The sequence below is a fragment of the Pecten maximus genome, chromosome 8, assembly GCF_902652985.1.
Source record: "Pecten maximus chromosome 8, xPecMax1.1, whole genome shotgun sequence".
NCBI classification, from domain to species: domain Eukaryota; kingdom Metazoa; phylum Mollusca; class Bivalvia; order Pectinida; family Pectinidae; genus Pecten; species Pecten maximus.
The window spans coordinates 22648430-22670773 of record NC_047022.1 but is presented as its reverse complement, the minus strand read 5'-3'; the positions used below and the strand labels follow the sequence as shown (position 1 = coordinate 22670773).

Here is a 22344-nt window from a genome sequence, read left to right as displayed (position 1 = left end):
AAATTAGTTACCATTGTCAGACTGCTATAATTTACTCGGCCTCCTCTTATAAATTACTTACCATTGTCAGACTGCTATAACTTACTCGGCCTCCTCTTATAAATTAGTTACCATTGTCAGACTGCTATAACTTACTCGGCCTCCTCTTATAAATTAGTTACCATTGTCAGACTGCTATAACTTACTCGGCCTCCTCTTATAAATTAGTTACCATTGTCAGACTGCTATAACTTACTCGGCCTCCTCTTATAAATTAGTTACCATTGTCAGACTGCTATAACTTACTCGGCCTCCTCTTATAAATTAGTTACCATTGTCAGACTGCTATAACTTACTCGGCCTCCTCTTATAAATTAGTTACCATTGTCAGACTGGTATAACTTACTCGGCCTCCTCTTATAAATTAGTTACCATTGTCAGACTGCTATAACTTATTCAGCCTCCTCTTATAAATTAGTTACCATTGTCAGACTGCTATAACTTATTCAGCCTCCTCTTATAAATTAGTTACCATTGTCAGACTGCTATAACTTATTCAGCCTCCTCTTATAAATTAGTTACCATTGTCAGACTGCTATAACTATGTCAGCCTCCTCTTATAAATTAGTTACCATTGTCAGACTGCTATAACTTACGCGGCCTCCTCTTATAAATTAGTTACCATTGTCAGACTGCTATAACTTATTCAGCCTCCTCTTATAAATTAGTTACCATTGTCAGACTGCTATAACTATGTCAGCCTCCTCTTATAAATTATAGTTACCATTGCCAGACTGCTATAACTTACTCGGCCTCCTCTTATAAATTAGTTACCATTGTCAGACTGCTATAACTTATTCAGCCTCCTCTTATAAATTAGTTACCATTGTCAGACTGCTATAACTATGTCAGCCTCCTCTTATAAATTAGTTACCATTGTCAGACTGCTATAACTTACTCGGCCTCCTCTTATAAATTAGTTACCATTGTCAGACTGCTATAACTATGTCAGCCTCCTCTTATAAATTAGTTACCATTGTCAGACTGCTATAACTTATTCAGCCTCCTCTTATAAATTAGTTACCATTGTCAGACTGCTATAACTATGTCAGCCTCCTCTTATAAATTAGTTACCATTGTCAGACTGCTATAACTTACTCGGCCTCCTCTTATAAATTAGTTACCATTGTCAGACTGTTATAACTATGTCAGCCTCCTCTTATAAATTAGTTACCATTGTCAGACTGCTATAACTTACTCGGCCTCCTCTTATAAATTAGTTACCATTGTCAGACTGCTATAACTATGTCAGCCTCCTCTTATAAATTAGTTACCATTGTCAGACTGCTATAACTTACTCGGCCTCCTCTTATAAATTAGTTACCATTGTCAGACTGCTATAACTTATTCAGCCTCCTCTTATAAATTAGTTACCATTGTCAGACTGCTATAACTTATTCAGCCTCCTCTTATCAATTAGTTACCATTGCCAGACTGCTATAACTTACTCGGCCTCCTCTTATAAATTAGTTACCATTGTCAGACTGCTATAACTTATTCAGCCTCCTCTTATAAATTAGTTACCATTGTCAGACTGCTATAACTTACTCGGCCTCCTCTTATAAATTAGTTACCATTGCCAGACTGCTATAACTTATTCAGCCTCCTCTTATAAATTAGTTACCATTGTCAGACTGCTATAACTATGTCAGCCTCCTCTTATAAATTATAGTTACCATTGCCAGACTGCTATAACTTACTCGGCCTCCTCTTATAAATTAGTTACCATTGTCAGACTGTTATAACTTACTCGGCCTCCTCTTATAAATTAGTTACCATTGTCAGACTGGTATAATTTACTCGGCCTCCTCTTATAAATTAGTTACCACTGTCAGACTGCTATAACTTACTCGGCCTCCTCTTATAAATTAGTTACCATTGTCAGACTGTTATAACTTACTCGGCCTCCTCTTATAAATTAGTTACCATTGTCAGACTGCTATAATTTACTCGGCCTCCTCTTATAAATTAGTTACCACTGTCAGACTGCTATAACTTACTCGGCCTCCTCTTATAAATTAGTTACCATTGTCAGACTGCTATAACTATGTCAGCCTCCTCTTATAAATTAGTTACCATTGTGAGACTGCTATAACTTACTCAGCCTCCTCTTATAAATTAGTTACCATTGTCAGACTGCTATAACTTACTCGGCCACCTCTTATAAATTAGTTACCATTGTCAGACTGCTATAACTTACTCGGCCTCCTCTTATAAATAAGTTACCATTGTCAGACTACTATAACTTACTTGGCCTCCTCTTATAAATTAGTTACCATTGTCAGACTGCTATAACTTACTTGGCCTCCTCTTATAAATTAGTTACCATTGTCAGACTGCTATAACTATGTCAGCCTCCTCTTATAAATTAGTTACCATTGCCAGACTACTATAACTTACTCGGCCTCCTCTTATAAATTAGTTACCATTGTCAGACTGCTATAACTTACTCTGCCTCCTCTTATAAATTAGTTACCATTGTCAGACTGCTATAACTTACTCGGCCTCCTCTTATAAATTAGTTACCATTGTCAGACTGCTATAACTTACTCGGCCTCCTCTTATAAATTAGCTACCATTGCCAGACTGGTATAACTTACTGGGCCTCCTCTTATAAATTAGTTACCATTGTCAGACTGCTATAACTATGTCAGCCTCCTCTTATAAATTAGTTACCATTGCCAGACTGCTATAGATTACTCGGCCTCCTCTTATAAATTAGTTACCATTGTCAGACTGGTATAACTTACTCGGCCTCCTCTTATAAATTAGTTACCATTGCCAGACTGCTATAACTTACATTTCTAGATTAGACATGATTACCTTGCTAAGATCGTCGATAGAGTTGACCTCCCCATCTTTCTGTTTGTTGATGAACTGTACAAATTGATATTTTGATCGGATGAACTCGGCTTTTATCGGACTGAAATGATATAAAAGCACTTGAAGTTAGCATTTATAAATATGTTGTTTTTTTTACTTAAAACCAGTTTTCTTACTGATTTTTTTCTTTCTTTTAATTCATGATAACTGATAGTAAGTGTCACTTTCACAGCTATAAGCATTCTTTCACATAATGTACAAAGGATTTTAACTGAATGGAGACAATTAGTATTCTGGTCATCCTGATGCTTACAGGGACAATTACATCTGGGTCAAGTTGTTCCAAAGGTGATTAATTAACTATATTATCAGCCTAATCATTTGATTAGTGAAAATCTCATAAGATTTCATCACTCAAGAAATTATTTTTTTGGCGACAGAATAGCAGCCATGGTCTGTAAGTCATGTAACTTACGTAATTTTATCAGGTACACTGAGAGTATGGACTATGGAATAATAACTAATAAAATGTGATATTTATCAAATCAATATCATTTATTTACCAAATTTTCTTCTGACAAATGACGTTCATTAAGCAGGTGTGAATTGAATGTGATATTCATCAAATTGATATAATCAATTATCAAATTTTCTTCTGACAAATGACGACAAGTGGGGCTAATTAAGCAGATTTGAGGGTAAAATGATGTACAGTCTGAAAAGTTCATTCTTACAAAATCACTGCCGTATATGAAAGTACTTGTTGATCATCAAAATGACAAACATCAGAACTTAACTCAGGTCTAATCCGGTAAAATTATAACTGGTCTACTTGTTCATTTACAAGTGCTGACAGCGAGATTGTAGGTTCAACACCTATTGAATCAGCAGTAATAGTCTGTGTCTTATAAACTTACTGTACTTGATCGCGAGGTGTTGGTTTTTTCTTTCCGTGTTTACTCTGTGATGGATCGAGTAATGAATGCTCCCAGATACTGTTGGCTCCGTGACTGGCCAGGTGCTGAACCATCTGTGTAAAGAACATATTTTCTTAAGTTTTACACACCCAGACCTATACCATGGTTAAACTTTAAGTTTAGATAGCACAGGGATTATAGCAAACCACTACAACACAGAAAAAATACCTAAACAGCACAAGATATCTTACTTTTTAATTGTTAATTTCTTTAATTAGAATGTTATTTTCAGAGTCATCTACTGTATTTTGATTTTACTTACAAAAGATTTACACAGATCGTGTTGCCTACTATTCTTTCACCTTGTTCCAAGTGTGTTTAATATTTTCTCTTAATTATTTAATGTACTGACAAAATATGACTAAACTTTGTTCTCCTGCTAACCTGACCTTAAAAATGGAAGTCATATAAAGATCATACTTACAGCCAGGAGAGTGGTGCTCCATTGGCCTTTGGTGAGGGATTTGACCTGTGAGATGTGACGTCCAAGGGAACGGTGAACACTGCAGCATTCGTCACAAATGAATATTCCACGGTTGATGGAGGCCCATGTCGGATCTAGTAAAAGACCAAAAAAATTGTCTTAATACAAATTCTGACAACACTGGATTTAAAGCTGCCTGGTCGCATTGTAAAACATAACTACAGCTAAAATCATTAATTTGTATGTTACATTTTCAGCTACAATTCACATGTTCAAAGTGAAAAGAATAAGCATGTGAAAAATTACCTCCATTTGTTTATTTATACACCCTTAAATCATGTATTATTATTAAGTCCATTAATCACTTCCATTTTTTTTAATCTGTATCACAAATTAGTATGTAAATATACATGTAAATTCACTAATTTTGTTAACAAATGCATGAATTACCTCCCTTTGACAGAGGGTATTACAGGTAAATTAGTTATGTATTTATAATCCTTTTTTCCATGTAACTTGTTTATACATTGTTTCTGGTAACTTGACCACATCATTGTTTGTCCTCCACCTCAGTATGTCACCACCTGTAAGATACATATCCCCTGTTTGCTGTTGGTGGAGCTCGAGGTTATTTCTCAACACTTAGGATATATAACTTTATCTGACAATAATTACCATGTTGTCGGTTTTTCGGAAATAATATACAGCTGATTGACAGCCAGTACATGTTACATCAATCAACATATAAAAGAGGTGGAGGAAAGTCAGAGTACCCGGAGAAAAACCAGACCTACGGTCAGTACCAGGCAACTGCCCCACGTTGGTTTCGAACTCACAACCCAGAGGTGGAGGGCTAGTGATAAAGTGTCGGGAAACTCTAACCACTCGGCCACCGTGGCCCTCTCTTTATAAATCATCATATAGATAGAAACAAAGTGCCATAACTGTTTTATTACAATTTGTTATTATAACTGGAGCACTGATTGCTACATGCCATTTAAATGTCGTCTTAATCGATAATATTCACTACAATGTACTAGTGGGGAGACACCTAAAGGAGTGTCACAGAAAGAAAAATGTGTAGTGAGGGGCGATAACTCTGTTTGAACATGAAAGACGGATAAAAATAAAGACTCAAGATGATATAAGAATATCCATCTTGAGTTCAGAGGTTCTATGCACGAGTCCCGGTTTTCATCAAAATTGCTCAATGTCAATATTTTGACCAATAAGAAGCCTCACCGTGGTTCTGTGGCATCAAAACCCATGAGGATGAATTTACATCTAAAATTTGACCAATTGGATGTCTCCATGTGGTTGAGATATGAATCCCATGTGGTTGAATTCAAATTCCCCTATATTTACCATTTTTCATCCAAATCCAATATCTAAACTTCGACCAATCAGAAGCCTTGGTATGGTTGATATGACAAGGATACCCATGCAGTGGAATTTGCAGTCCCCTAATACCTCTATATACCAGTTTTAATCTAAATCAAACAATATGTATTTTTTTTTACCAGTCAGAGGCAAGTAAGTCTGTGGCAGTCATCTTGGTTGACCGATCGGAAAATAAAGGGTCAGTTGCACATCCCATGACCTTGCAATTGATGAACAATTGATGTAAAATTCCCTTCCTTTAGCATTAATACCTTCACTTGCACTTAATTTCCTCATTTTAACTTAATTTTCTCACTTGCACTTAATGTACTCTCGCCACATTTAAAACCCTCAATATTCTGTTTAAAAATTAATACTGGTGCGAGGAAATTGAAGGTTTTGGGGTTACCAGTGTAATAATTCTCACAATTCTACAGTTTTCTGGAATGACACATTAATTGATTATGAGATATCAACTGGCATCTATATATATTCAAGCATAAGTTCAGGGCCTCTGGTGTGTTCTTCAATGAGGTAGTCACCAACTACTACAAGGAGACCCAGCCCCAAAATGATCCTGACTGAACCATATACATGTGGTGATAAAACAAGCAAACAAAATAACCTAAGTTCAGCCTAGTAACAGATGTACCTGCAGTATTCTAATCGATAAATAGTGACATATACCATCAAAGATTAAGAAATGTCATGCATATCATGTCAAAATCAGGGCCTCTAGTGTGTTGTTCAATGAGGTAGTCATCAACTACTACAAGGAGACCCAGCCTCAAAATGATCCTGCATGACTGAACTATATGTGTGGTGATAAAACCAGCAAACAAACCAACCTAAGTTCATGATCAGCTTAGAAACAAATGCACTTGAAGTATTCTAATCGATGAATAATGAATAATATCAACAGAGTTATCGCCCCTTACTACACTTCATTCTTTACTGCATCTTTGAATATGTGGCTTTATCATGTCACAGAATACTCGCATTAATTTTTATCACTATCGCAGAGTGTGATTTAATATTAAATGGAGTTGACCAATCAGCATCTGATACAAAATTGGTATGCCAAAAAAGGCAATTTAATATTGAAATATCCCTATTACCTAATATATATATTAACCTTATAAAATAATTACTAAACCTCCACTCCATCCACTTATGCTCTGATCCACTACCTAATATATACCCATCATTAATTACTATTCCCTATATCTGAATCTATTTTTACATTAAACCCCTTCTTCTATCAAATGTATATCTATAGCTGTAACCCAAAACCTCCTACCATTCCCACCACACAAACCCCCCCGCCTGGCACCTTTATACATACTTATATATCCCCCCTCCTCAACCTCTACCTCTCCCAATCTAAACCCATAACCACCTTCACATGATTTGCCCCCCTCCTCGACATCATTTGACATCAGTGTTACTATAATCACACAGCTTGTTAGGCTCAGTATATAACACCCTATATCATCTCATTATACTGATGGGCACTGCTACTGTATACATGGTGTGTAGAATTCATCAGATAACAAACATGCACACAGGGATCAAGCAGCCCTGGGGGCCATAATATATAACCCTCCTACATGTACACACCTGGGACTGTCCATCAATTAGCACAAAGATTGGACATCATTTTACAATATCAAATTTTCAGTGGGAGATCATGATGGTATAGATTCTCATACAACTAAACTTACTGTATGAATTTTTCATTACTAAATTCTGTTACAGCAATTCAGCATTTTCATATACAAGGCAGGTGTGTATCATAAAATCAATTTGTTCAGTTTGTAAGTTCTGGTTTTGCAAAAATATAGCCGAGAAGATAACAGATTTAAAAAAAAAATTTAATCAGGGCCACCATATCACTACTTTAGGAAGATACACCAATTAGTATATGTATCAACAAAATATACAAAAGTACAGTCAAACCTCGTTAACTTGAAGTCGTCAGGATCGTGAAAAAACTTTGAGTTCTCCGAGTCTTCGAGTTAACCGAGTTTCACCAACAGTTAGACGTGTTGGTATATACAGTGGAACTTTGTTAGCTCAAACTTGGATACCCCGCTAAGTCGAAGTACTTCGTCAGTCCCAACCGAATTTGCTCTTTATCCTAGTAAAAAAAAACTCGGAAAACTCGAATTCGGAAAACTCCAAAAACTTGGATTATATATAATACGAAGTGAAAATTTGGTCCTAACAATCAAAATCCTTCTTGAAACGATCGAATAACTTGAAGCATTGTTTTTGAGTCTTACAACGATCAGTGGTAAATGCCAACATTTTTTAAACACAGAACTTCCGTTTGTTCCACTGGTTATATCTTTTAGAAAAATCCCTTAAAGGTGCTACACCTTTGACAGATAGTATTTTTTATCAATTAAAAACACGAATAGACTCATATGTATTTTTCTTCAGGAATAAAAGTTACACACTTGACATCATTACCATCCTCGGAAAGTTTCATCTTCTTATTTATCTTTAAAATTAAAAAAAATAAAATAATTAATTGCGTCCCGAAGAAATTCCATTTCGCTCCGCCTCCATATTGAATGAAATACTGATTGCGCATGCGCTGAAAACAGAAAGTAGGAACCACATGGCGAAGCGAGGAAGGCAACATGTGTTAGCCTAACATCTCCAGAAAGAAGGAAGCATAAATTAGATTATGAAAAGAGAACGAAGAAAGGGAAGGATTTCAATCAGAGACTACACAGACCGGTGGAATTATAAACGACAATGGAATAGAAATGACACAGTTGAGTTTTTGTTGGAGAGGCAAGTGTGTAACGTACACACATACATGTGCGTAGTGTAATGTTCGGTCTTTTGTCATCTTTACTGAAAACTCTAAGCATATGATGAGATTGAATCGATGGTTAGGATTTCTTTTGTGATATGTAATGATCCACTCCTCTCTTGTTATAGTTCACCAGCTTAAACCTGTTGATAAATCACACCTGTATCAATCCAGCGAAAAGGGACCGAAGGGGTAAAGCTAAGAAAGCATTTCGGTTCGTGTGCGACAACAGGCACAGGATCGTGATTTTTCGCAACAGATAATATTGAAATGTTTATTTAGTTTTTTTTGCTATTTGCATTAAAACCTCGCAATTAAAAGTTGTAGTTAATTTAGGCAACAGGCAATATACATAGTTGTTCCAGCTGAATAAAAATAAGTCCACCATATTTGTTTTCTTCTGTATGTAAATCCCTTCCCAGAATGCACTGCGATCAAGGTCAAGTGTAAGCAAAGTAGATTATAATGTTCAAAAGTTCGAATCTTCTTGGCTTCATTCCGACAATTTTTGACGTTATAAATATTTTTTTTTTTTTGTAGGTCTTAAATAGGCATTTATGTATCGACTAAATTTCATTTATTGTCAAAATAATAACAATTTATTACACTCTGTCGGAGGTGTAGCATCTTTAACAGAAGCTCGCCTGTTTGATTTCAAATAATAATCATAACAAAATTTTATTTATTATTTATACTAAAAATGATATTTCTAATAAATACATTATATTTCATGCAATACTGTCGTATCATTTGGAAATCAAGTAGGCGTGTATACCTGTGATTGGGAGTCAATCGTGTCCGACATGTCATTTCTAAGTGAATGAAAGATGAGAAGATTAGCACACAATTTCAGCACTTTAATATCTATTTAAATCATTTCTATCATGGTACATAAATGATATTATTGACATCATAAAAAAACTAATATAACTAATAATACATACACAAATGTATCGGCACAGGCTACGTGTTGACAAGTGGAGTAGCAGCCGGAAATACAAATTGATCTTTTACAACAATCACAGAGTTGAGTCACATAAATATCATCTGACAGTTTTAAAACCATGAACTTAAATCACTTATCATAGATCGATCAGAAATGCAGTCCTGGAAATAATCCACATGTTACCCGGCCATGAATGTGATTTCAGGTGTGTCAGGTAAGTTCTGCCTGATCGCACATGGTGACCCGAACAACTTGACAGTGTCGCGCGTACTACTCTCATCATCAAAGGGCTTATGTAAGTGCTGTTTGTCAACATTCATACTGTCGGATCTTAATAAAGATGGGTTTTACAGTAACAATAGTCAGGTATGTTTAATGTAATCTACCCGGTAATAACAAACCTAAGTGAAAAAGAGATATTTCCCGTTCCCCAAATTGTGAACAATTTACCGAGACGTACGACATGAGTATTTTGTTGACATATTTTTGTTTAAAAATGAAAATAATGTATTCAACTTCGGGATAACTGGTACATTTTCAGTGATTTTTCAGCCTATTTAAATAGGGTCGGGTACCGATCCCATTCCCAATGAGATTTCATTAAAAAAAATCCCAATTGTCCCGCCGAAATTCCCAAATAATTACCTATTTCAATTCCGGATATTTTGACCCGGATGCTGTTTTTGCCATTAGTATACAAGTAATGTACAAACGCTTGGGTGATCACGAATCGCCATAAAATGGCGGCCTCACATAATGGCAAGTACTACGCAAAGAAAATACGATTATCCGACAGCAAGGGCTCCAAAACCCTGACTGAACTATTTAAACCCAAAACACCAACACAGACGGCATTATCAGAACCCATTATAAGTACATGCCAGTCCACTTCCGATTATCAGGACAAAGCCTGCTACGTCGGTATCTCCGCCACCTTCAGTCGCCGAGCCGGACACCTACTGTCAAGTCAAGATAGGTCTACTTAAAGGAAAACCAAAATCAGATCGACGCCTTTTGATGAGAATTAATTTTGAGGGACCAGAACACTTGTCCGCAGAGGACCTCGGATCTCTGATCCTCTTGTTCAAAAACAAAAAAGACAGACAAATACCCTTGTGAACACTGTCACAACAAAATAGAAAAAATACAAGGGCCCAATGGGCCCAAATCGCTCACCTGCAATGCAGTGATCTTTTCATATATGGATCCTGCAGTTATTTGAAAGCATGCTACATGACCAATATAATGTCTCTCGGCACTTAAGCTATTCACTAAAAGTCATTTAAAGATTTAAGCATACTTGATCGACGTGACCTTGAATGTGAGTCAGGGTCATTCATTTGAACAAAGTTGGTAGCCCTTCACCCCAGCATGCTACAGGCCAAAAATTCGGTCTCTGGGACTCTTGGTTATTGAGAAGAAGTCGTTTAAAGATTTTAGCCTTTTTGACTCCTGTGACCTTGAATGAAGGTCAAGGTCATTCATTTGAATAAACTTGATAGTCCTTTACCCCAGTATTCTACAGACCCAATAACAACTCCCTGGGACTCTTGGTTATTGAGAAGAAGTCATTTAAAGATTTTAGCCTTTTTGACTCCTGTGACCTTGAATGAAGGTCAAGGCCATTCATTTGAGCAAACTTGGTAGCCCTTTACCCTAGCATTCTACAGACCCAATATCAACTCCCTGGGACTCTTGGTTATTGAGAAGAAGTCGTTTAAAGATTTTAGCCCTTTTGACTCCTGTGACCTTGAATGAAGGTCAAGGTCATTCATTTGAACAAACTTGGTAGCCCTTCACCCCAGCATGCTACAGACCCAATATCAACTCCCTGGGACTCTTGGTTATTCAGAAGGAGTTGTTTAAAGATTTTAGCCTTTTTGACTCCTGTGACCTTGAATGAAGGTCAAGGCCATTCATTTGAACAAACTTGGGAGCCCTTCACCCCAGCATGCTACAGGCCAAATATTAGGTCTCTTGGACTCTTGGTTATTGAGAAGAAGCCATTTAAAGATTTTAGCCCTTTTGACTCCTGTGACCTTGAATGAAGGTCAAGGTCATTCATTTGAACAAACTTGGTAGCCCTTCACCCCAGCATGCTACAGGCCAAATATTAGGTCTCTGGGACTCTTGGTTATTGACAAGAAGTCGTTTAAAGATTTTAGCCTTTTTGACTCCTGTGACCTTGAATGAAGGTCAAGGTCATTCATTTGAACAAACTTGGTAGCCCTTCACCCCAGCATGCTACAGACCCAATATCAACTCCCTGGGACTCTTGGTTATTGAGAAGAAGTTGTTTAAAGATTTTAGCCTTTTTGACTCCTGTGACCTTGAATGAAGGTCAAGGTCATTCATTTGAACAAACTTGGTAGCCCTTAACCCCAGCATGCTACAGACCCAATATCAACTCCCTGGGACTCTTGGTTATTGAGAAGAAGTCGTTTAAATATTTTAGCCTTTTTGACTCCTGTGACCTTGAATGAAGGTCAAGGTCATTCATTTGAACAAACTTGGTAGCCCTTCACCCCAGCATGCTACAGACCCAATATCAACTCCCTGGGACTCTTGGTTATTGAGAAGAAGTCGTTTAAAGATTTTAGCCTTTTTGACTCCTGTGACCTTGAATGAAGGTCAAGGTCATTCATTTGAACAAACTTGGTAGCCCTTCACTCCAGCATGCTACAGACCCAATATCAACTCCCTGGGACTCTTGGTTATTGAGAAGAAGTCGTTTAAAGATTTTAGCCTTTTTGACCCCTGTGACCTTGAATGAAGGTCAACTTTATTCATTTGAACAAACTTGGTAGCCCTTCACCCCAGCATGCTACAGGCCCAATATTAGGTCTCTGGGCCTTTTGGTTATTGAGAAGAAGTTGCTTGAATGGAAAAGTTGACGCCGGCCGGACGGCCGGCGGACGCCGCGCCACGGCATAAGCTCACTTGCCCTTCGGGCAGGTGAGCTTAAAACCAAAATGATCTCCATTTGATTGTTTGTTTATTGTTTTAATGTATATAATAATTTATTTGTAATTCAAATTTACAATTTTTCCCAAAAATATCATTTTCCGCGTTAGATTTTCCCAATTTCCAGGAAAGTAATTTTTTCCCAAAATAGGCTGAAAAATCACTGATTTTACATAGGTTTTATAATATCGGGACCAACATTTTACTTCGAATTAACCGAGTTTTTCAAATTATTCGAGTTTGAATTATCCGAGTTTATATTACTAAGAAAAAGAAGGATTTTGGCCGGGACCGGAATAAAACTTCAAGTTAAATGGGGTCCTTGAGTTATCCGAGTTTGAGTTAACGAAGTTTGACTGTATTTGCTATTATGTATGACTGTCCATGATCTCCAATAAATTCCAGCTGTCCAAAGATGAATGGCCAGTCAAACACTACATTTATAGTGTCATCACACTGACCTATCACAACCTGGTTACCAAGATACATTGCAGTGGAAAAACACTGAAATGTCCTTAACACACCACCTATTTAAAACTGACAAACACAGCAGTATAACCAATTGTAAGACAAATTTTAACAAGGGCCCAATGGGCCCAAATCGCTCACCTGCAATGCAGTGATCTTTTCATATATGGATCCTGCAGTTATTTGAAAGCATGCTACAGGACCAATATAATGTCTCTCTGCACTTTGGCTTTTCACTAAAAGTCATTTAAAGATTTAAGCATACTTGATCGACGTGACCTTGAATGAAGGTCAAGGTCATTCATTTGAACAAACTTGGTAGCCCTTCACCCCAGCATGCTACAGACCCAATATCAACTCCCTGGGACTCTTGGTTATTGAGAAGTTGTTGTTTAAAGATTTTAGCCTTTTTGACCCCTGTGACCTTGAATGAAGGTCAAGGTCATTCATTTGAACAAACTTGGTAGCCCTTTACCCCAGCATGCTACAGACCCAATATCAACTCTCTGGGACTCTTGGTTATTGAGAAGAAGTCGTTTAAAGATTTTAGCCTTTTTGACCCCTGTGACCTTGAATGAAGGTCAAGGTCATTCATTTGAACAAACTTGGTAGCCCTTCACCCCAGCATGCTACAGGCCAAATATTAGGTCTCTGGGACTCTTGGTTATTGAGAAGAAGTTGTTTAAAGATTTTAGCCTTTTTGACTCCTGTGACCTTGAATGAAAGTCAAGGTCATTCATTTGAACAAACTTGGTAGCCCTTCACCCCAGCATGCTACAGACCCAATATCAACTCCCTGGGACTCTTGGTTATTGAGAAGAAGTTGTTTAAATATTTTAGCCTTTTTGACCCCTGTGACCTTGAATGAAGGTCAAGGTCATTCATTTGAACAAAATTGGTAGCCCTTTACCGCAGCATGCTACAGACCCAATATCAACTCCCTGGGACTCTTGGTTATTGAGAAGAAGTCGTTTAAAGATTTTAGCCTTTTTGACTCCTGTGACCTTGAATGAAAGTCAAGGTCATTCATTTGAACAAACTTGGGAGCCCTTCACCCCAGCATGCTACAGGCCAAATATTAGGCCTCTGGGACTCTTGGTTATTGAGAAGAAGTCGTTTAAAGATTTTAGCCTTTTTGACTCCTGTGACCTTGAATGAAAGTCAAGGTCATTCATTTGAACAAACTTGGGAGCCCTTCACCACAGCATGCTACAGGCCAAATATTAGGCCTCTGGGACTCTTGGTTATTGAGAAGAAGTCGTTTAAAGATTTTAGCCTTTTTGACTCCTGTGACCTTGAATGACGGTCAAGGTCATTCATTTGAACAAACTTGGTAGCCCTTCACCCCAGCATGCTACAGACCCAATATCAACTCCCTGGGACTCTTGCATTGGTTATTGAGAAGAAGTCGTTTAAAGATTTTAGCCTTTTTGACCCCTGTGACCTTGAATGAAAGTCAAGGTCATTCATTTGAACAAACTTGGTAGCCCTTCACCCGAGCATGCTACAGACCCAATATCAACTCCCTGGGACTCTTGGTTATTGAGAAGAAGTCGTTTAAAGATTTTAGCCTTTTTGACTCCTGTGACCTTGAATGAAAGTCAAGGTCATTCATTTGAACAAACTTGGTAGCCCTTCACCCCAGCATGCTACAGACCCAATATCAAGTCCCTGGGACTCTTGGTTATTGAGAAGAAGTCGTTTAAAGATTTTAGCCTTTTTGACTCCTGTGACCTTGAATGAAAGTCAAGGTCATTCATTTGAACAAACTTGGGAACCCTTCACCCCAGCATGCTACAGACCCAATATCAAGTCCCTGGGTCTTTTGGCTATTTAGAAGAAGTCGTCTAATTTTTTTTTAGCCTTTTTGACTCCTGTGACCTTGAATGAAAGTCAAGGTCATTCATTTGAACAAACTTGGTAGCCCTTTACCCCAGCATGCTACAGACCCAATATCAACTCCCTGGGACTGTTGGTTGTTGAGAAGAAGTCGTTTGAAGATTTTAGCCTTTTTGACTCCTGTGACCTTGAATGAAGGTCAAGGTCATTCATTTGAACAAACTTGGTAGCCCTTCACCCCAGCATGCTACAGGCCCAATATTAGGTCTCTAGGCCTTTTGGTTATTGAGAAGAAGTTGCTTGAATGGAAAGTTGACGCCGGACGGACGGCCGGACGGACGACGGACGCCGCGCCACGGCATAAGCTCACTTGCCCTTCGGGCAGGTGAGCTAATAAATGATCTTATCTTTACACTGTGTACTTCCTTTGAAGATGTTCCTATCTCGCAAAGAGTAGTTAATAGTTATGATCAACTGAAAACAAGTATAGATTGTTGTATATTTATACAATACTAAAAGTTTCCTATGCCATGCTATTACAATGTGCACCTTCAAAAGTATGGGCTTCTGTGTTTACCTTTTAGATTTGAAATGGATGAATAATAAATGACATCCCCAATCCTAGTGTGTCGATATTCTGTCGGTAAGCGATCATTTTTAGGACGCATACTTTTCATGTTTTTCACTTTGTTGATGTTAATTAGATATATTTCTACATCATAATTGCCATTTTATTCGTTTCCGTGCAATGCAGTGTAGACACTGTCACTGTGCATGATGATCATCTTTAATAATACATGTATAATTAACAGCACATAGGAATAATTAGAAAGTTTGTAAAACACACACACATTTTAATTATCTGCTGTACAGCCGCAATACATACGGCTTACATGCATAATTCTCATCTCAGTTGTACTTCATTGATATGTATTATAAACCCTGTACAACCTCCTTTGGGCCTCAATTAAATTAGATGCGAAACTCGCGATCGGGCTTCTAGCTTCAATGAAATGTGGCATTTTTTTTTTTTTTTTTTTGTGTTGATTATACATGTACACTAGCCTACCATCATAATGCCCCCTTGGGGTATATATTGGATACCTGTACAAATTACCTACATGTATACGTATGTCCCGAGACAATTAAGCTTCACACAATACCCGTCACAGGTTTCATGGTTGACTGGCCTGACCTCGCGTCATGATCGCTCAGGTAAGGCCGGTTTTCAGAAGTAATTTTTGTTACATTTTAACAGGAACCAGACACAAAATCGGTCCAGTGTTCGGAATTCAGAGGGATCGGTATTTGGAAGTTTTTTAATACAGTGGAACTTCGTTAACTCGAACTCGACAGGGACCACGAGAAAACTTCGAGTTATCAGAGTGTTCAAATTAAGCGAGTTGTCTTTTTTGGTGTACTATTATCGGCGACCGCCTTAGGAAATTACCTGATGTAAGTAAAACAGTACTTTTCATCACCGACAGTTATTGTTATCAGATTCCAACAACAATTTCTTTCATGAATAATGAAACACTTATACTCGCGTTTAATAATCAGTAGAATTGTAGTGCCGATACAAACGGAATTTCGATGCTGAAAAAATGTCGCCGTTTACAACCGATCATTGTTGGACACAAACATGATACTTTGAGTTATTCGAACATTCCAAGAAGGATTTTTATTGCTGGGACCAAATTTTCACTTCGTATTATCCGAGTTTTTCGAGTTTTCCGAGTTTTCCGAATTCGAGTTTTCCTTTTTTTTTTTTTCTAGGATAAAGAGAGAATTCGGCCGGGACTGACGAAGTACTTCGAGTTCAGCGGGGTATTCGAGTTTTCCGAGTTCGCGTTAAAAAAGTTCCAATGTATTATAATAAAGAAGGAACAATTCCATACAATGACAATTTGTTCGGTATTCAGAGGTGTTCGGTTTTTAGAAGGTTTGGTTTTCGGAAGTTGCACTGTATATGTGTAAAGATGAAGTACATGCAACTGAGATGAGAATTATGCATGACTGGTTTAATTGAACATGTAATACATATATACATGAATATTTATACATGCAATATCGAGTGACTTATAATACGATGAGATTCCAAATCAGCTGGCTGGCATGAAAATATTGACCTGTCAAATTTTCTGCCTCCCCTTGAGCAGTCTATATGTAAACAGATTATATAGCTGCCAAAATATTGACCTGTCAATAAAGGCAACCTGTCTATAGTGACCATTTTTCTGCCTCCCCAATCTGTATATATATATAGACAGGCTATATATAACTGCCAAACTATCTGTCAATAAAGGCAACCTGTCTATAGCAACCATTTTTCTGCCTCCCTTGTCTGTATATATAGACAGGCTATATATAACTGCCAAAATATCTGTCAATAAATACAACCTGTCTATAGCGACCATTTTTCCGCCTACCTGGTCTTTATATAGACATTGGCAGAATGATTTACTCCTACTTGAAATGTTAACATCTAAAATTCATCTACAGAGGTCTTAGATGTCTACCAGTCTCCAGCCCCTTATCAGATATAAACCTTACACAGACCATGTAACAGATGTGAATGGGAAACAGAAAACATAAATATATATACAACTTAGACATAGTATCAACAACATGTGTATTTATGCTAGTTTTATGATTTTTTTTTTTTTTTTCAGAGAGCCATGTTTCTTTCTTTAATGTCCTGTATAAAAAAAAAACATTTTAAATGCACTTACACATTGTCCTGGATTTGGGATTGCACATGTACATGTGCACCCCAAATAATTTGTGAAATGTTCACTTTGCCTAATTTATCAGAAACTCAAACCTTAACAGACAGATGCTGTGATGTTATAAGCCAAACAAAAACCCAGCCTCATCCTTTACCTTTCTCTAGCACTTCATACATGCACATGGGGGAGGAGGAGGGGCATGTAAGCCAAACCTTCTTTATGAACTTAATATGGGGACATGAAACTAACATGTCAACTGACCAAGTGTACTTTCAGTATTCGCCAAAAATAGACACATATACTTCGGCTACTAGACACGATACGACAAAAAAATGAATGAAACCTCACCCGCATTTATGCGAGATTGTACTGACCCAATAGCTGCAAAAACGTACCTGGTGAGCATGAGGCAAGATGTCAACAGGAGCCACGAGGTTGTGGCCAGGTTGTGGCCGTAGCAGGCAATAGAGAACCAAAAATTATTTGACAATTTCCTTGTTGATGAGCTCCCTCACTCTCGTATGCTTATCTGATTTTCTGTCTAAATACATTTGACACAAACCACACAGCAAAAAAAAACCTTTACAGACAGGATATGGGTCAAAACATTGAACTACCTTTTAAATTTGTAGCTAGCATTTTGATGTGTACATGTGAGTTTAGGAGAAATCACAGTTTCCAGAACACCTTGGTATTTTTCATTAAGAAATCATCAAACACTGTATCGTATGTATTTGTCAGCTGAAGATTTTATCATATAATCATTTGTTTCTGATGAACATCCATCGTTTCATGGCAAGCTCTGATCATATTTGTATAAAGCAAATTTTAGTGGTCACCTCTGAACATGTTTATAATTAGCTATAAATTTTTGGTTAGCAATTTGGTAATTGCTTTCTGGGATATCATCCATGTATAAATAATTAGCTTCAATTTGTATTCGGCTAAAAATATATATCTGGTCAATTACGATTAAGTCAAAGAAAATAAATTACTGTAAGTTAACTTTCGATTCATTAATTCGGCCACCAGTGAGTCTTTTACCCGAAAATATGGGCATCATATTCATACACGATTATTGTAGACCCTACGACTTTAAATTAAACAGATTGTATAACATAAAATGCTCATGTGTACTTTCTTTCGTGGTTTGGAGCTTGAGTTTTCAAAGCATTTCCTGGGTATAAACTTTTCTGGTTAACCCTTGGCCATGCAACAATTTTTAAATATAACAATAATGCCCCACAACAATATTTGTTGTATGTATCTTAACCACGAAACAACAGAAATTTATACACATGCTATACAGTAATATGTAGACAGCATACACAGATCAGTACTTTACTGGTAATGTTAACCGGTAGATTCTGATTCTGATTTTCTGTCTGTACAAAATTGAGAGACTGAAAAATTCTGGCTCCTCATGATCAAGGATCCATTTTTCAGAGACCAGCAACAGCTAGCTATATATATAGTTCCACTGCTAGTTATCACTGTACTTCTCCAGTAACAGGCCGACACTACATAGCAACACTCACGAGTACATAATGATTCATCTTTAATTTTACCATTTCGGAAATAGGTTACACACTTCTTATATCTATTAAATGGTTAATGGTTTTATGGGATGAGAGCTATCCAAGGTTAAGTGTTAACATGATACATTCATTTATTTTATGATACATTTATACATTTTACGATACACTCAAACATTTTACAATACACTCATACATTTTATGATACACTCATACATTTTACAATACACTCAAACATTTTACGATACACTCAAATATTTTACAATACACTCATACATTTTATGATACACTCATACATTTTATGATACACTCATACATTTTACAATACACTCATACATTTATACATTTTACAATACACTCATACATTTTACGATAAACTCATACATTTTACGACACACTCCTACATTTTACGATAAACTCATACATTTTATGATACACTCATACATTTATACATTTTACAACACACTCATACATTTTACGATAAACTCATACATTTTACGACACACTCATACATTTTACGATAAACTCATACATTAATGATTTATGATACACTAATACATTTATACATTTTACAATACACTCAAACATTTTACGATAAACTATAGAATAGTTATCCATTATTTGGCACATACTTTACATTTTAATGGGTTACTATAGTATATGTTGCACTGATACAACTTTCTACACTGAAGATAGCTCTTGTTTTACTATGTTACCATATTTTAAACAAAAAACATTTATTTAGTGAGCACATTATATTATGTTGTTCTCTTTGGTGATATACCTTTATAAAGAAGACGCCCCTCCAGGAGTGATGCTGAGAATGTTTCCCCTGTGTAAGTACTTTGGATCAGATACCATCTCCATCCATTTATTTTTTAGATAACCAAAAAGCCCTAGGTCTATATATATATACACATTCCAATATATTCAAAAGGGTTGAAATCATCCATGCTTCAAAAGTTCAGAATAGTGAGAAAATAATTATAGCATAATATTGCACCTAGTGTTGTTTTTTTTTGTTTTTGTTTTATCAATTAAAGAAATTTCTACATGGGTGAAATTGGAAAGTTTTGTATGCAGAAAGGAAGAAATTGAAAAATGTTTTGTGGCATATGTTGAAAATCTGAAAAAAAGCTAACCTTTACACAAGCACCATCTTTTCAGCAATTCATAGTTCTAGGCAAAACCTGTCTTCGGTTTATATGTGTACCTGGTATGCATTAGGACAATGAGCTTTATCATCAAACAAGTTTTGTTCCAGACTTAAGCTTTCAATCTTCAAAAAATACAAGAGGCACAATGGGCACATTGCTCATCTGCTTCTAGAGCATCTTTGAAGTTGATCTGGGTCATCTGTGCAGATACTAAGCTGATTACCATGTTTATTCAAATATCAGAGTAGGCTCTGTTTATTCATGTAAATAAATTTTGTAGTCCTTCATTCCACAATACTATTCGCCCAATATCAGGTCTCGGAGACTCTTGGTTATCAAGAAATCATTGTTTAAAGATTTTAGCCCATTTGACCCTTGTAACCTTGAATGTTGGTCAAGGTCATCCATTTACAAATTTGATAGCCCTTTACCCAAGCATTCTACAAACATAATATCATCTCCCTGAGCCTCTTGGTTATTGAAAAGAAATTGTTTAAAGATTTTAGCTTTTTTGACTCCTGTGACATTGCAAATTGGATGTAGGTCAAGGTCATTCATTTGAACAAGCTTGGTAGCCCTCCATCCCAGCATGCTACAGACCCAAAATCAACTTTCTGGGCCTGTTGATTGTTGAGAAGACGTTGTTTAGATTTTAGCATATCTTACCTGAGACCTTGAATGCAGGTCAAGGTTATTCATTTGAATAAACTTGGTAGACCTTCACCCCAGCATGCCACAGTACCAATATCAGATCTCTGTGCTTCACAGTTATTGAGAAAGGGAAAAAAATTTTAAAGGGAAAAAAGTATGCCGGACAACGGACACCACACCACAACATAAGCTCACTAAGCTTGCTGTTCAGGCAGGTGAGCTAAAAATTGGGATATTGGTTCCTTGATTGGCAAAAAATTCAACCTGTTTCAAGTAGAAATGGGGTTTAATATCGACCCCAAATATATAGGCAGGAAAAACACTCCTGTATCTAGTATATAGAAAGTTTTTTGTTTTTTTTCATTACGTTATCAGAAGTTCAGTGCTACCTTACAGTGTCTTATCATTAATTTTACTATTTTTATCAGCCTTACTCTGTATTTCAATTTAATTAGTAGACATGAAATGTGTTTCCTTCGAACAACCTTTAACACAGCTGCGGAAATGTGCACCATTCACTTGGGTTTACATACCATATGTCTATCTAATTATAAAATGGTGGTGATTTTAGTGTGAATTTCCTATATTTCTGTCACATCTGGTCTATTAGTGCTTCATATTTCAAAGCTACTTTTTATTTAATTGTACAAACATGAATAAAATATACATTCCCAAAAATGTTGTGTGAAACCATGAGTTCTAAAATACATACTGATAGTTGATGTTTTTGTTTTTGAATCAATTTAATACAGTTGACCATGTGACCTTGAAGGTAAATCGAAATCATGATATTGAACAACCTTTCCAGTTTCTTATCAAATCATGCCACTGTCCTTATATCATGACCCTTAATGACACACCTAAAATTTTACCTCTGTGATCATGAAAGTACTTCTAGGCAATTCATCTGCACATCTTTGGTATCATGGCTATGGGCCTCTTGGTTATTAAGAAGTTGTAGATTCTAACACATTTGACCTATGTGACCTTGAAAGTAGGTCAAGGTCTTTCATTTGATCAACTTTGAAGCCCTTCAACCCAGCATGCTACTTGCCCAATATCATGACCCTGGGTCTCTTGGTTATGGAGAAGAATAAATTCAAGATTTTAATAAATTTGACCTGTGACATTTGAACAAAGTTGGTAGCATTTGCTCTCAGCATGCTACTGACCCAATATCATGACCCTGGGCCTCTTGGTTATTTATAAGAAGTCGAAAATGTCAACTGTTTATGACGCTGGATGATGAACAATGCCAGACAAAAGGTGATCGCAATAGGTCACCAGCTGAGACTTGTCCAAATCTAAACCAATATAAGAAACTTGTTGCCCATCTTTACCTGGTTTTATTTCTAAGGTGAAACAGAAGCAGAAATTTTAGGTTTACAAAATGAGATATCTATATAAAGTACAGATTTTATAAACCATTATGATGATGTTGCTATGACAACTGGTGCTCGACCTAGATAATTAATGCCTGGTAATTAACACATTCATGTCACTCACAGCAGGACATCAGTCTTGCTGTGATTACCCACTGACAAGGCTTAACAATATGATATAGGAGGTATTTTAATTAGTGCAT

At 36.7% G+C, this 22344-nt stretch overlaps 1 protein-coding gene across 3 annotated transcripts in view; it reads right to left on the bottom strand.

Annotated features, from left to right (window-relative positions):
• LOC117332806 (ARF GTPase-activating protein GIT2-like) overlaps window positions 1-22344 on the bottom strand; it is a 100873-nt gene that overhangs the window by 66397 nt on the left and 12132 nt on the right. For all 3 annotated transcript variants that reach the window (XM_033891850.1, XM_033891852.1, XM_033891853.1), the window contains exons 2-4: window positions 4264-4397; window positions 3780-3892; window positions 2863-2962 (exon numbers count right to left, since the gene is read on the bottom strand). In XM_033891850.1, the coding sequence (XP_033747741.1) occupies window positions 2863-2962; window positions 3780-3892; window positions 4264-4397 (347 nt within the window). The remainder of the gene's footprint in view (window positions 1-2862; window positions 2963-3779; window positions 3893-4263; window positions 4398-22344) is intronic.